This window comes from Mustela putorius, unplaced genomic scaffold, assembly GCF_011764305.1.
Source record: "Mustela putorius furo isolate JIRA1106 unplaced genomic scaffold, ASM1176430v1.1 tig00003866_pilon_pilon_pilon, whole genome shotgun sequence".
Classification (NCBI taxonomy): Eukaryota; Metazoa; Chordata; class Mammalia; order Carnivora; family Mustelidae; genus Mustela; species Mustela putorius.
In genome coordinates this window covers 2,235,009-2,251,515 of record NW_025422018.1, presented here as the reverse complement: position 1 = coordinate 2,251,515, position 16,507 = coordinate 2,235,009, and the positions used below count along the sequence as shown (strand labels likewise).

At 34.7% G+C, this 16,507-nt stretch overlaps 1 protein-coding gene across 7 annotated transcripts in view; it reads right to left on the bottom strand.

The window, feature by feature from the left end:
* The window catches only part of LARP1B (La ribonucleoprotein 1B), a 131,731-nt gene that overhangs the window by 24,081 nt on the left and 91,143 nt on the right, over window positions 1-16,507 (bottom strand). For all 7 annotated transcript variants that reach the window (XR_001178677.2, XM_013053908.2, XM_013053907.2 and 4 more), the window contains exon 13: window positions 81-292. Coding sequence is in view for 6 of the 7 variants with exons in the window: in XM_013053908.2 (XP_012909362.1) it covers window positions 81-292 (212 nt within the window). In the remaining variant the exon portion in view is untranslated. The remainder of the gene's footprint in view (window positions 1-80; window positions 293-16,507) is intronic.

Below are 16,507 nucleotides of genomic sequence, written 5' to 3'. Positions count from 1 at the left end.
TGATAGAAACTAAAAAGTCTCATTTTGGAATGTTAAAGGATATAAAATGCAGCCTTTATATTCCTGGTAGTTTTGTATACCTTTACATCAATAGCTTTTGGTTCTTTAACAACAGGATAAAATCTTGGTGTTTTATTTGGATCTTGTAACCTAGGTGTTCGAGGTGTTTTAGGTGTTCTTGCAGGATAAATTCTAGGAGAGTCTGGAACTGCCGTGGGCAATGAACGGGCCATTGTTACTGAAGATATTTCTGAAACATCAGATAGCTTCGGGGCTAATTCATCACTCAAACCTGCAAAGCAAAAAAGTAGTTAAATGCATTTAGATGCTAAGAAAGGGGGCACCTGGTTGGCTCATGGGTTAAGCCTCTGTCTTCAGCTCAGGTCATGATCTCAGGGTCCTGGGATCAGCTCACATCAGTCTCTCTGCTCAGTGGTGAGCATGCTTACCCCTCTCTCTGTGCCTGCCTCTCTGCCTATTTGTGATTTCTCTGTGTCAAATAAATAAATAAAATCTTTTAAAAAAAAGATGCTAAGAAAGTATTTTACTTGAGAACAAAAGTAATTCTGAAATTTTCCACTCTCAAAAGACTTTTTCATTAGAAACATTTAAATATGTAAGAATAAAAAATAAACACTGTCTGCACGTTACCTACTTTACAAAATTTTAATTTTGCTCTATCTGTTTCTGACTTTTGTAAAAAGAAAAATAGTCTGAAGCCCACTATATAACCTATCCCAACCCTATTTCACTTCTCCTCAGAGACAACCAGGCTTTGAAATTTGGTATTTTTATCTATTATTATATACATATATGTAATAACATTATTTTGTATAATTAACTTTACATAAATGACAACATACTATATGTATTTTATAAGCTTTTACAGTCATATTTTGAGACTTGATTATTCAAATTCTATTCATATCGCTTTGGTTTATTCATTTTTATTGTAAGAGATTATGCTATTATACAAATATATTAAAATTTCCATTCTCCTGAAGCTACACATTTATGTTATTTCTAAATTTTCGGTATAATCAAAGATGCTACAGTGAACATTGTTAAATATGTCTTTCTTTACAGGTATGAGCATGTCTCTAAGGTTCATATGTGAAATGGAAATGTTGACTAAAATGACATATGTATCTTCGGATTGATTACTGATTGTCAATGTGATTTCTATAATGAATGGTTTCACCAGTTTATACTCCCAGCAGCAGCATGAAAAGTCTCAGCAATTTAATACCCTGGCTAAGATTAGGTTTTGTTTAGATGTTTAAATATTTTTCTCTCATGGGATTTAAATGGTATTTATAATTTTTGGTTCTAGTGAGCCTATTTTTATATGTATAGTCATCATTCAGATTTCCCCTATCATGAGCTTACCATTCATATCCTGACCATATTACTATTGGGTTGCTTTGCTTATTAATTAATTAGTTTGTGAAAATCATGGTAATTAGATACTAATAAGTAAGCAAGCAGAATACATATGGTTTTTCTTCAGAATTATCAATTTGATCATCAATTCAATTTTTGTTCATCATTCAACAAATATTAAGTGCCTACTATATGCCAAGCACTATTCTAAACACAAGGCTATAAATTCAAAAGTGAACTTACCTACCCTATTGCCTAATTTCCCTAACTTCCTCCTTTCTCCTCCCATTCTAAATGGGAGGATATTAGAACATTTTTTGAGGAACAAATTAGGTGATTTCATGTATCTACTTACCCATCAGTGTTTTTCTTTTGCCTCCAGGAGAAGTCTAATCTCTTTGTCATGTCATATTAAGACTTTACTGATTTTGACTCCTCAACTGTCTTTCACCACTTCAGTTTTGGTGCCCCAGATAGCAACCTACTTGATCCTGTTTTCTTGCTTGATACCTTTTCATATGCTTTTTCCTCTCTCTGTAAGTCCCTTTCCCTTATCTTTTCACACCCAATTGAACTCATATCCTTCCTTTAATACCCAGCACAGATGTTACTTTCCCTGGGAACTTGAAGCATTACTTGAATATCTCTGCCAATAAAATTAATCAATTCTTCTTTTGTGCCACCTCTAAATTAAAATTTAGTTTTTATATATTATCCCGTTAGCCAGTAAGAACAAGTCCCAGTGGTTCCCTAAAAGCAAGGGCCACAATCTTATATTTGTATACCACTGCCTACAATAGTGTTAAACATATACCCACCAAATGACTGATAACTGAATTGTGTTAATACAGATTTTCTTTGGATCAAAAAGCTATATAATCACAAGGATAAAACTATGATTATAAACTGAAAAATATGTTCAATTTAAAATTTAAATATTTAAAGATCTAGGGACAATAATAGTAAGCTTCCTAACATCCAGATTATGGTTTTCAAATTCCATTTCCCACTGATCTAGTCCTCTAAAAGAAATAAAGTCTGGAGCACAAAGTATAATATGAGCCTGAATTCAGTCAGAAAGCACTGAAATTAAAAAAGAAAAAAAAACCACAAAAACAAAAACTAGAATAGGTCATGAGGATACAGCAGCAAACTTCAGTGGACCCCACCAGCCAAAAATGAAGTACTCTAAACACTAAAAATAATGACTGAAATTGATTAAAGATGTCAAATAAGAAAGTTCTATGAATTCATAATGGTACCTTAAAACTTAATCACATGTGTAGGTTGCTAGGGCACAAAACTCATTGTTCTAAAAATTGATAAACTGAACACAGAGAAAGAAACAAGCATTTATCCTTTTCCTGGAAAAATTGAAATTCAGAGTAACAAAAGAGTTGATAAAAGAACACTCTTCTTTACAGAATTCTAGGTAAGAAACACAGAAGGAATGATAGAATTAAAAGATGACTTAAAAAAAGAGATCATTTTGCAAAATAAATAAATAAATAAAGATCATTTTGCAACTCTAATGAAATAGAAATTCTAGGGAATTTCCACCAATAACTCTTAAAACCATTTAGTAAAATGTTGAAATGAGATTCAACATCAAAGATATGATCCCTGAAAGTAATAATTGATAAAGTGGACTTCGCTAAAATGATAAAAAAAAAATCTGATACACGAAAGACACTGTCAAGAGAATAAGAAAAGTCACAGGCTGAAAATATTTGCAAAAGACACATCTGATAGAGGACTTTTACACAAAATATATAAAGAATTCTTAAAATTCAACAATAAGAAAACAAACCAATTAATAAATCTCAACAGATACATTAAAGAAGTAATATATGTGGCAAATAATCATAGGCAAAGATGTTCTACATCAGATGTCATTGGGGAAAAATAAATGAAAGTCAAATACCACTATACGCCTATGAGAATGGCCAAAATCCAGAATACTAGCAACACCGAATGCTGGCAAGGATATGAAGCAAGAGGATCTTTTATTCATTAGTGGTGGAAATGCAAAATGGTATGGTCACTTTGGAAGATAGTTTGGCGGTTTCGCACAAAGCTAAACATATCTTACTATATGATCTAGGAGTCATCCTCTTTGGTACATACTCAAAGGAGCTGAAAAGTTATGTCTACACAAAAACTTGCACATGGATGTCTAAGTAACTTTATTCATAACTGCCAAAACTTGGGACCAATGAAGATGTCCTTCAATAGGTGAATGGACAAACTATGGTATATATTATAGACAATGGAATATTATGCAGTGCCTAAAAACATATGAACCATGAAAAGACACAGATGAAATTTAAATGCACATTACTAAGTGAGAAAAACCAATGTGAAAAGGCTACTTACTGTAGAATTCCAACTATTCAATATTCTGGGAACGGAAAACTATGGAAACAGTGGAAAGGTTAATAGCTGCCAGGGGTTGGAGGTATGGTGGGGGAAAAGTGATAGGTGAAATACAGAGGATTTTTACTTTGTATGATACTATAGTGATGGATACATGTCTATATACATTTGTCAAAACCCAAAGAATGTACAATGCCAGGAGTGAACCCTAATGTAAACTATGGACTTTGGGTTATTATAATGTGTTTGTGTAGGTTCATCCATTGTAACAAATGCACCACTCTGATGTGGGATATTGCTATGAGGAAGCAGCATCTTTCACCAAATGGGTGATGGTCATGTAAGCTCTGGGCAGGAAGAAAAATGGGAAATCTTTGTATCTTACCCTTAATTTTACTGTGACCCTAGAACTGTTATAAAAGAAAAAAGTCTTTAGAAAAAAGAAGTTGAAGGGAAACTTTATGATGGATGGGATCAAGCCAATAACATTTTTTTTTAAGATTTTATTTAATTTTTTGACAAACAGAGATCACAATTAGGCAGAGAAGCAGGCAGAGAGAGAGGAGGAAGCAGGCTCCCCACTGAGAGGAGAGCCTGATGTGGGTCTCCATCCCAGGATCCTAGGATCATGACCTGAGCTGAAGGCAGAGGCTTTAAACCACTGAGCCCCCCGGTGCCCCAGGCCAGTAACATTTAAATCCAATGATCAATAATAGCACCAGTAAGACAGACTAAAAGACACTGTATGAAGTAATTGGAAGTAAATAGCTCCTTTGAAAAAAAAGTCTTGCCACCAGAAAATTAAAATCCTGAATATACTTAATGTTCTATACCTAAGTACTAATTCATAGGTAATAGAGGAGATAAAGGAATACACTGATTGATATGAAGATAGAAACATATAAATCTGGATTGTAAGAAATCTTAAGACAATTTAACCAGTTTTTTCAATGAGTCATTGGCAAGGAAAAATAAGAGAAGAGGAATGCTTACAGATTAAGAGTAACTTAATTGTCCTATCGATCAAATGGAATGTATGTTTCTTTGTTCCTGACTCAAATAACCAACTTGAAAAAGATAAATACCAGATATCACGGAAAACCAAACATAAACTGCATGTATATATGTTTGTGATATAAAATGAGGTACTTGCAGAAGTAATGGTATTTATTTGAATGAATGAGATTCAACATGAAATACCAAAAACACATAGGGAACAAGGTATGGATGAAAAAAAAGTCAAACTATTAACAATTGTTAAAATTAGGTAAGAAAATTACATGGGGTTCATTAACAGTCCTCCCTTCTTTTGATTTTACCTAAACATTTCCATATTAGAAATTAAAGTTTTATATTTATTTAATTTGATTTAATTACATGTAAATTTTACCCACGAATAAGAGCAGATAGGTCAATTTTGTGAAGACTAGGATCTATAGAGGGTTATCTCAAAAGAAACATTTTATAAAATTTTTACAGTGTATGTATACCAATTTGCAATATTTTGAGATAAAATATCAAAAATGGTTAAGATAACTGAAATAGCTAAAATATTTACAGTAGATATAGAATTGTATTATTAGAAATATAAATCATTAGGTAACAAGAAATATATTAAAGTTATTTTTTAGACAATTTTAAGCCCAGGATGCTATATGAATATCATCTGGATATCATACCTTCTTAATCAAAATGATAGGGCATCTTTTGTGCAAGAATGTCCAAAAATAGCATTTTTCATAATAGCAATAACTGGAAAAAATCAAAATATCAGCTACCAACTGGATAAACAAAATGTAGTATGTCTGTAGTATAGAATATTACTTAGCAATAAAAACATCAATATCAGCAATGACATAGATTAATCTCAAATATACTATATTAGTTGGAAAAAGCCAGATACATGAAAACATATCATATGGTTCCATTTACATGAAACTTCCAACAAAAAGCAGATCACTGGTAACCTCAAAGACTGAAATTGAGTGTAGAGACTGACTGCAAATGATCATGAGGGAGCTCTCTAGTGTGATAAACTGTTCTAAAACTGAATTCTGGTGCTACTGGACAACTATACAAAATCTCTGAAAGTCATGAAACAGTACACAAATGGGTTAGTTTTAGGGTATGTAAACCACACCTCAAAAAAGCTATAACGAAACAAAACCAAAGACCACTCTTCAGGGAACCTCAATTGTGACTGTCAATCATACAGTTTCTGCTACAAGTATATCAAAGAAGACTGATTTTAGAGAACTAGGATAAAGTACTGATTTTCAAAGTATAGGTCTACCAGTATCATCAGCATGACATGCAAACTTGTTAGAAGTGTACATGCTCAGGTCCCACCTCCATTTACTAAATCAAAAACTCTGGGTATGGAGTTGTTTAATTTGTTTTAACAAGCCTTCTAGGTGAATGTGATACTTGCTGAAGTTTAAAAACCAATGGAGGAAGGAGTATGCTAATTATTCTTCTACTTAAGATTTTCCAAATTTTATAACTGTCTAATCAAATCTTGGGACAGTTGCATACCTGAACCATCTGAACCTTGTCCCTAGCCCTCATTGTCTTTATAGGTAGGAACTGCCTTTATAAAACCAGAATAATATCATGCTGTTGGTGTTCAATGAAGATTGACAGTAAAAAAAAAAAAAAAAAATGCTGTACGAGGACTGGCAATTTAGTTTTCTTTTCAAAATAAAATGCCTTTGAAGCAGGACTAAGCAAGTGTTTTCTGTAAATTAAAGACAGTATATATTTTTGGCTTTTCAGGTTATAAAGTCACTGATGAAACTAATCAATCCTGCCATTGTAACATAGCCACAGATCACATGTAAGTAAAGGTGTGGCCAGATTAGGCCATGGCAAGTCAGTTTTGATTTATCATATACTCACTGTATCAGAGCAGTTAGATATAAATCCAAATACTGGATTTACACTTTGCTTATAAAAGAAGTCATTATAACCATATTTCATATATTAAGTAAGATAGAGGAATGTATAAACATATCAAAAAGACATAAAGATGATAATAAATAAACTTCTAGAGAAGAAAAACATAAAAGCTGATATTTAAAATGCACTGAATGGGTATAAAAATATATTAGAGATTAGAAAAGACTGATGAAGACATAGTAATAGAAATAAAAAAAACAAACAAAACAAACAAAACAGAAAGAAAAACAAACTGGGGAAGAAAAAAAAAAGAGCATTAGTAAGGTAGGGAACAACTTCAAGTAGTCTAATATACATGTAATTGAGTTCTTGTAGTTGAAAAGGAAACAGAAAAGAATTACAGAAAAAAACAAGTTTTTACAATATAAAATGTTGGGGCACCCAGGTGGCTCAGTCAGTTAAGTGTCTGCTTTCAGCTCAGGTCATTGATCCCAACCCCACAGGGAGCCTGCTTCTCCCTCTGTGGGTGCTCTCTCATCCCTCTCTTTCTCTCTCAAATAAATGAATAAAATCTTTTTAAAAATAATAAGGTGTAAAATGTTAATTTAAAATAATGGCTGAAATTTTTCCAAATTTGATTAAAAATATATGCACACATATATCCAAAAACTCAAAAAGCCTCAAGCACAGGAACATGAAGAAAATCATACCAAGACAATCATAATTAAATTGCTTACCACAAGGGATAAAGAGAAAATATTAAAAGTTGCCAGAAGGGGAATGCAAGCTGGTGCAGTCACTCTGGAAAACAAGATAGAGGTTTCTCAAAAAGTTGAAAATAGAACTACCCTCCGACCCAGAAATTGAACTACTGTATCTTTATCCCAAAGATACAAATGTAGTGATCCGAAGGGGCACGTGCACCGCAATGTTTATAGCAGCAATGTTCACAATAGTCAAATGATGGGAAGAGCTTAAATGTCCATTAACACATGAATGGATAAAGAAGATGTGGTATACATATACAATGGAATATTACACAGCCATAAAAATGAAATATTGCTATTTACAAGAATGTGGACAAAACTAAAGAGTATTATGCTAAGTGAAATAAGTCAATCAGAGAAAGACAATTATCATATGATCTAATTCATATGTGGAGTTTAAGAAACAAGGCAAAGGACCATAAGGGAAGAGAAGAAAAATGAAATAAGAGGAAATCAGAGAGGGAAACAAACCATAAGAGACTCATAATCAAAGGAAACAAACTGAGGGTTGCTGGAGGGAAGGATGGTGGAAGGATGGGATGGCTGGGTGATGGACACAGGGGAGTGTATGTGTTATAATGAGCACTGGATATTATATAAGACTGATGAATCATAGACCTGTACCCTGGAAACAAATAATGATCTATATGTTCATTAGCTGAATTCAGGATTTTAAAGTGGGTTCCTGTGAGTGTCAACCACTCTGAAAATTGGCCAGGTAAAACTTGGAGAAAGAGGGACATAGTTTCTGTAAACTTGGAGAGAGAAGTAGCAGAGGAAGTAGAAGGAAGAGATGGGAGTGTGACAGAGCCAATGAGAATTGGCTCACATACCCAGATGGATATCTTTTTTTTTTAATTTTTTATAAACATATATTTTTATCCCCAGGGGTACAGGTCTGTGAATCACCAGGTTTACACACTTCACAGCACTCACCAAAGCACATACCCTCCCCAATGTCCATAATCCCACCCCCCTTCTCCCAAACCCCCTCCCCCCAGCAACCCTCAGTTTGTTTTGTGAGATTAAGAGATTGGATATTCAAGGCCTTATATCTGTTGGGCTCTCTGTATTTATCCACTTTTTTTTTAATTTAGTTATTTAATTAGAGAGCATGTTTGCAAGCGGGAGGAGGGGTGGAAAGGGAGAGAGAATCCAAAGCAGACTGTGCATTGAACACAGAGCCAAGGTGGGGCTCAATCTCATGATCCTGAGATCATGACCTGAATGAAATCAAGAGTTGGGCACTGAACTGACTGAGCCACCACCCAAGCACCCACATCCTCTTGCTTGCTTGCTTGCTTGCTTGCTTGCTTGCTTGCTTGCTTGCTTTTTAAAGATTTTATTTATTTATTTGACAGAGAGAGACACATAGAGAGAGGGAACACAAGCAGGGGGAGTGGGTGAGGGAGAAGTAGGTTTCCTGCCAAGCAGGGAGCCCAATGTGGGGCTCAATCCCAGGACCCTGGGACCATGACTGGAGCTGAAGGCAGAGGCCAACTGACTAAGCCACTCAGGTGCCCCTCCACTTTCTTTCTTAATATTTTATTTTATTATTCCTACAGTTAGCAAGGCTGAGTTCCTTGCCAAAGCCTTCATAAATCTTGATTATTCCCACTTTCAATGTGGAATGATAATATCACATATGTAGTAAAGCAGGAAGAAAATATTCCTTACCAGCCCAATACAGATTTATGCCTGCAAACATAGCCTGCAAACTACACAAAGCACAATTTTTCCTCAACCTTGCATTCAGTTTTCATAAATATTGAAGTTTTTTATAACATACAGACTAATATTTCAAAATCTGATGAGCGTTAACAAAAAGTCATTTAAGACTACTATTGATCAGTTACGCCCTGGTTGGAAACTTCCATTCAGATATTCAGGGGTCTTCCCTGAAAGCCACACAACAAAAACATTGTAAATTAATTAAACAATGAGGCCACTGGACACAGGTGTTTTATGTAAGCAAACCAAAATCTGAGACTGTAAATACCCAAGGTTATGAAATTGAAACATAAGGAAAACCAATCACAAACAGCGAACCAGGCTATAAGCTATAGCCAGTGTATAATTTCTTTACTTTGTCTTCACCATTTCTCCATAAAAGTCTTTCCCTGAATTCCTGTGCATGAAGTTCTCCTGACTACTTCTGCTCTGGTACCATCCTCTTCCAACCAATTTTTGTTCAGCTCTTAAAATGTTCTATTCAGGCCCTTAATGGGCTGGATGACTCCTACCCACATTAGGGAAGGAAATCTACTTAACTAAGCCAATTAAAATACTAATTTCATCCAGAAACAGCCTCACTGATAAACCCAGAAATATTGTTTAACCAAATTATTTGGGCAACTTCTGATCCAGTTGACACATAAAATTAACATCACAAAGGATAATATAGGAAAATCAATCACATTTCTACATAATAGCAGTAAACAATTGGAAACTAAAGATTTTAAAGCACCATTTACAATAGCACCAAACCATAAAATACAGATATGGCTAACAATATATGTGCACCCAAACTTGTATCAAGAATAGAGAACTCTCAAAGTTAAATAAGAAAATAATTGACTATATACTTCAATAAAAAATTAAAAACAGGGGCACGTGGGTGGTTCAGTTGGTTAAGCCTCTGCCTTTGGGCATGATCTCAGGGTCCTGGGATTAAGCCCCAGACTGAGCTCCTTGCTCAGCAGGGAGCCTACTTCTCCTTCTCCCTCTGTCTACTGCTCCTCCTGCTTGTTCTCTCTCTCAAAACATGCTCTTGTTAATATATAAAATGTTTAAAAAAATTAAAAACATAAAATAAGTTTAAAAAAAAAAAAGGGCACCTGGATGGCTCAGCTGTTAAGTGTTTGCTTTCAGCTCAGGTCATAATCCCAGAGTCCTGTTCAGCAGGAAGTATAACACTGAGGTCATGAGACCTGAGCCAAAATCGAGAGTCCACACTCAAACAACTGAGCCACCCAGGAACCCTTCCCCCTCTCACTTTTCACCTGTCAGTCTTTTGGTATACTTTATTCAGCAGAGAGCTGATTTTTCTTTAAATCATCCATAATTGCTTTTCAAACTGAAAGTTAATCTATTCAACATTTTTTTCGACTTTATTTTTTCAGTGTTCCAAGATTCATCGTTTATGCATCACACCTAGTGCTCCATGCAATACATGCCCTCCTTAATATCCACCACCAGGCTCACCCAACCCCCAACCCCTTCCCTTCCAAAACCCTCAGTTTGTTTCTAGAGTCCGCATTCTCTCATGGTTCGTCTCCTCCAGGGATTTCTCCCAACACCCTTCTCCTCACCTTTTCCCAATGTCTCCATGTTATTCCTTATGCTCCACAAGTAAGTGAAACCATATGATACTTGACTCCTCTGCTTGACTTATTTCACTCAGCATAATCTCCTCCTGTCCACGTTGATAAAAAAGTGGGTATTCATCCTTTCTGATGGAGACATAATATTCCATTATATATATGGACCATATCTTTTTTATCCATCCATCTGTTGAAGGCCAAGGCTCTTCACACTTTGGTGACTATGGCCATTGCTGCTATGAACATTGAGGTAAAGATGGTCTTCTTCTCACTGTATGTGTATCTTTGGGGTAAATACCCAGTAGTGCAATTGCAGGGTCATAGGGTAGCTCTATTTTTAATTTCTTAAGGAATCTCCACACTGTTTTCAAAAGTGGCTGCACCAACTTGCATTCCCACCAATAGTGTAAGAGGGTTCCCCTTTCTCCACATCCTCTCCAATACTTGTTGTTTACTGTCTTATTAATTTTTGGCCATTCTAACTGGTACCTCAATGTGGTTTTGATTTGAATCTCCCTGATGACTAATGATGATGAACATTTTTCCATGTGTCTGTTAGCCATTTGTATGTCATCTTTGGAGAAGTGTCTGTTCATGTCTTCTGTCCATTTTTTGATGTGATTATCTGTTTTGTGTGTCTTGAATTGGAAGAGTTCTTTATAGTTCTTGGATATCAGCCCTTTGTCTGTACCATCATTTGTGAATATCTTCTCCCATTCCATGGGTTGCCTCTTTGTTTTGTTGACGGTTTCCTTTGCTGTGCAGAAGCTTTTGATCTTGACGAAGTCCCAAAAGTTCATTTTTGCTTTTGTTTCCTTTGCCTTTGGAGACATGTCTTAAAAGAGGTTGCTGTGGCCAATGTTGAAGAGGTTACTGCCTATGTTCTCCTCTAGGATTTCTGATAGATTCGTGCCTCACATTGAAGTCTTTTATCTATTTCGAGTTTATCTTTGTGTATGGTGTAAGAGAATGGTCAAGCTTCATTCTTCTACACATAGCTGTCCTATTTTCCCAGCACCATTTATTGAAGAAACGGTCTTTTTTCCACTATATATTTTTTCCTTCTTTGTCGAAGATTATTTGAGCACAGAGTTGCAGGTCCATATCTGGGCTCTCTACTCTGTTCCACTGGTCTATGTGTCTGTTTTTGTGCCAGTACCATGTTGTCTTGGTGATCACAGCTTTCTAGTAAAGCTTGAAATCAGGCAATGTGGTGCTCCCAGTTTTGTGTTTCCTTTTCAACATTTCCTTAGCAATTCGGGGCCTCTTCTGGTTCCATACAAATTTAGGATTGTTTGTTTCAGCACTTTGAAAAATGCCAGTGGAATTTTGATTGGGATGGCATTGAAAGTATAGATGGCTCTAGGCAGTATAGACATTTTGACAATGTTTATTCTAATCCATGAGCATGGAATGCTTTTCCATCTTTTTGTGTCTTCCTCAGTTTCTTTCACGAGTTTTCTGTGGTTTCTTGAGTACAGATCCTTTACCTCTTTGGTTAGGTTTATTCCCAGGTACCTCATGGTTCTTGGTGCTATAGTAAATGGAACTGATTCTCTAATTTCCCTTTCTATATTTTCATTGTTAGTGTATAAGAAAGCATTTTTATGATTTTTATACATTGATTTTGTAGTCTGCCACATTACTGAATTGTTATATGAGTTCTAGTAGTTTAGGGGTGGAGTCTTTGGGGTTTTCCATATAAAGTATCATGTAATATGTGGAGAGAGTGAGTTTGACTTCTTCTTTGCCAATCTGAACACCTTTTATTTCTTTTTATTGTCTAATTGCTATTGCTAGGACTTCTAGTACTCTGTTGAACAACAGTGGCAAGAGTGGGCATCCTTGTCATGTTTCTGATCTCAACGGGATAGCTGTCAGCTTTTCCTCATTGAGAATGATATTCCTGTGGGTTTTTCATAGATAGATTTTATTAAGTTGAGGAATATTCCCTCTATCCTTTTTTTTTTTTAAAGATTTTATTTATTTATTTGACAGACAGAGATCACAAGTAGGCAGAGAGGCAGGCAGAGAGAGAAGGAAACAGGCTCCCCGCTAACCAGAGAGCATGACGCGGGGCTCCATCCCAGGACCCTAGGATCATGACCTGAGCTGAAGGCAGAGGCTTTAACCCACTGAGCCACCCAGGCGCCCCTCCCTCTATCCTTATACTTTGAAGCATTTTAATCAGGAATGGATGTATTCAACATCGTAAAAATATTGGATTGATTCTATCTTCTTAATTTTTGCTAATTTTTTGTTCCTATTTTTTAAAATTGGAAGTTGTAGTACACTAATAAAGATTAATAAATGTGTATCTAAATTTAAAAATAGAGAAGACTTGAAATGAGAACAAGAAATTAAGTATGGAAGAAATTCAAGCTTTCAAGAGCACTTTATTAAAAAAAAAAAATCCCTGGTGCAAATAATGAGATTTAACCTAAAGACCTTACTTTACCTAGGAAGGCAAACACAGAGTTGATACCCACATACCCACCAATTAGAACAACACATAAATTCCAGATGCAGGCAAGCCTATATGTAGACCTTCCGAATGGGATTCTCCCTTTCTCTCAGGAGTAAATAATTATATTAAAATTTTGTATTAACAATTCCCCTTGCTGTTCATGGTTCCCATGTGCTATGCATGTACCATGAATTTTATGTTTTATATGATATTAAATTGAGTGAACTCCTTTGTGTCTAGCTTATACATCTTCTATTTTTAAGATTAACCCATTTTGTCACATGTAGCTTTAGTTCTTTCATTTCCACAGCTGTATATTTTCCCTTTACATGACTATAGCACATTTTACAATATAGTGTACTATAAATGGGCATTTTAAAAATTTCACTCGTTTTTTTCTATTATGAACAATGTTACTATAAGTGGTCTTTTGGTAAACATTTACAAGAATATCTCTTAAAGTGAAACTGTTGGGTTATAATAGGACATGTCACTGTGATTTCAATTGGCAAATGCAACAAAGTAAAGATGAGAGCATCTTTACTGGCCATTCAGCTTTTCTCTGTATGAATTTCCACTTAATGTTTCATTTACTACTTTTTCTGTTGATATTACCATTTTTTATGTTGATTTTTACAATTTAAGATTTTTACTATACCAATTTTTTATTACTTTTATGCACTACAAAATTCATCTCCTAATTTGGGACTTTCATTCTCTCTACAATGTACTGAGGAGCATAAGTAATCAATTTTAATGTACTCAGATTAAACAAGGCAAAAAAAATCTTATAATTAGCCTGAACATACTTAGTGGAATACTCTAAGAATAGTTAAAAAAAAAATTTTGGCAGGAAGTCTGTTTCTTCCTCTCCCTCTGCTCCTACCCCAAGCTTGTGCCCTTTTGCTCACTCTCTCTCAAATAAAAAAATAAAAGTTTAAAGAGATTTAAAAGAAGTAACCTTTCAGTATTCATAGTAATAGTAGTATTTAATGTTATTATTCTAAAACTATTTTATCAAAGGATAAATAATAATCCTGCTACTGTGGTTAGGAACAAAGATTTTCTTTTCATGTAAGTAAAAAGCAGTACAAATACAAAAATCAAACAAATTAAAATTAAAACCTTTAATCCTAAAGTTGAACAGAAAATATCAACATGAAGTTATAATGTACTTTTCTCTTTTTTTTTTTTTTAAGATTTTACTTATTTACTTGAGAGAGAAAGAGAGATAGCAAGAGAGAGCATGAACAGGGGTAAAAGGGAGATGGGGCTTGATCCTCGTACCCCGGGATCACAACCCAAGCAAAAGGCAGACGCTCAACCAACTGAGCCACCCAGGCTCCCCTAGTATATTTTTCTTTAAAAAGAAAATCTCTAAACTCTTTCAATTAAAAAAACCCAGAAACAATAAACAACTCAGTAGCAACTCAAGCACTGACAAAACATTTATCATGCCTGCTGGCAAACAAAACAGTTAAACAGCCCAATTCCACCTATCACAGAAGAAAGCAATGCAAGATGGACCTGGAGCTAAAAGCCAGTAACTGATGAATGGCGAAAGGATCAATAACTACAACAGGGGCACCTGGGTGGCTCAGTCGGTAAAGCATCTGCCTGCAGCTCAAGTCATTATCTAGGGATTCCGGAATCCAGTCCCATGTTGGTTCCCTGCTCAATGAGGAGTCTGCTTCTCTCTCTTCCCTTGTTCTTCTTCCACCCCTGCTTGTGCTCTCTCCCTTTCTCTCAAATAAAATCTTTTAAAAAATGAAATATGATACAGTGAAACACATCTAATACATTTATGAAACCATAAGGATAATTTAAAACGAACACAAAAATTAAATGTCATTTGTCATCAATGAAAGATGTTAGGGAACCAGCTCATTACTTTGAAAACTAGTGAACAAAGAGAAAAAATTGAGCACTTATTCTCTTTTCTGTAAGAACTCTATCTGAGGGTAAACAAATAGCCAATTAGGGGGAATTTCTCTTTATGGAAGTATTCTACTAAATTTAAGAAGCAATGATAAAAACATAATTATCACCACTTTGCAGCCCCTTGCGACATAAAAGCTCCAAGCAATGATTATCAATGGCTATTAAGGCCACAATGAGACAGACAATTGAGCATTATGTGCCTCTTGGTAGAAATATTCAATAATTACTTATGACATATTCTCACAAAAATTTAAGCCTCAATCTGATGAAGTTTCTATATCAAAATAATAGTTACAGAAAATTCAGGACCAAAAAACAGACTGAATGAAACTGAGATGATGCAATCAGCAAAACCCAGAATGTGAGAAATTCTACAGGACAACCCAGTTCCTTCAACAGTAAGTTGCAAGGAAAAAAATTATTTTGAACCTATAGATTAAACAAGACATATCAATCTTGGAATGTTCAAATTCATATGGATCCCAAATTTTTTAAGTGATAATTGAAGAAAAGTAAGTATGAACTAGATATTTGATATTAAGAAATTAATATTAATTTTAGCTGTGATAATGGCATATATTATTTATGTGTTTAAAAGAGTTCTTTTTAAGGACACATACATAAATATGTAGGAATGAAAAAATATTAATAATAATCAGAAGTTTGCTTCAAAATTATCTAGTGGGAGTAAAGACAATGAGTGGAGCTAAGATGAAACAAAATTGGCTATGAAATTAGTAGCAAATGGGTACATGGGGGTTTCATTACATTACACAATTTGTTTTATTTTGGCATATACTTGAAGCTTTCCAAATTAAAAATTTTTCTTTAACCTGCCTTCATGAAAAAACTATAACAAAACCATTTACACTTGCCTGAAAATGTCGGATTCAATTTATGTATCTCCCAAATGTATTTATATGTTCACACTAAGCTAAGGCCTTAGGACAAAAGAATGGTGTTAGTTGTATATTAAAATATACAAGCAAGTCAGTGAAAAATTTTATTTCAAAAAGAGAAACATTTCTAGCAACCTCAAAATCAAATGAGACACATAAAGAACCAACCAATCCTGTTTGCTTTTCCGTAAGCATCTGGGTTTGAGCATGATGTGGTGTTACAACAGATGACTCCTACATCACCTATGTGATCACCTGCCTGTTCAACAGAAGTTAAGGTGGGATTATACCAAATTTACAGTCTGTACTGTCTGCCAAAGGATAAGTAACAGTTGAGTTTTAAAATTCTAGTCTTTTACCAGATACCTAAACGTTTTCCACAGATAGAAAAGCAGCAAATTTTGAAAACAATTTAGAAGTTTATTATTATTAATACTATTCAGAAACTATTAC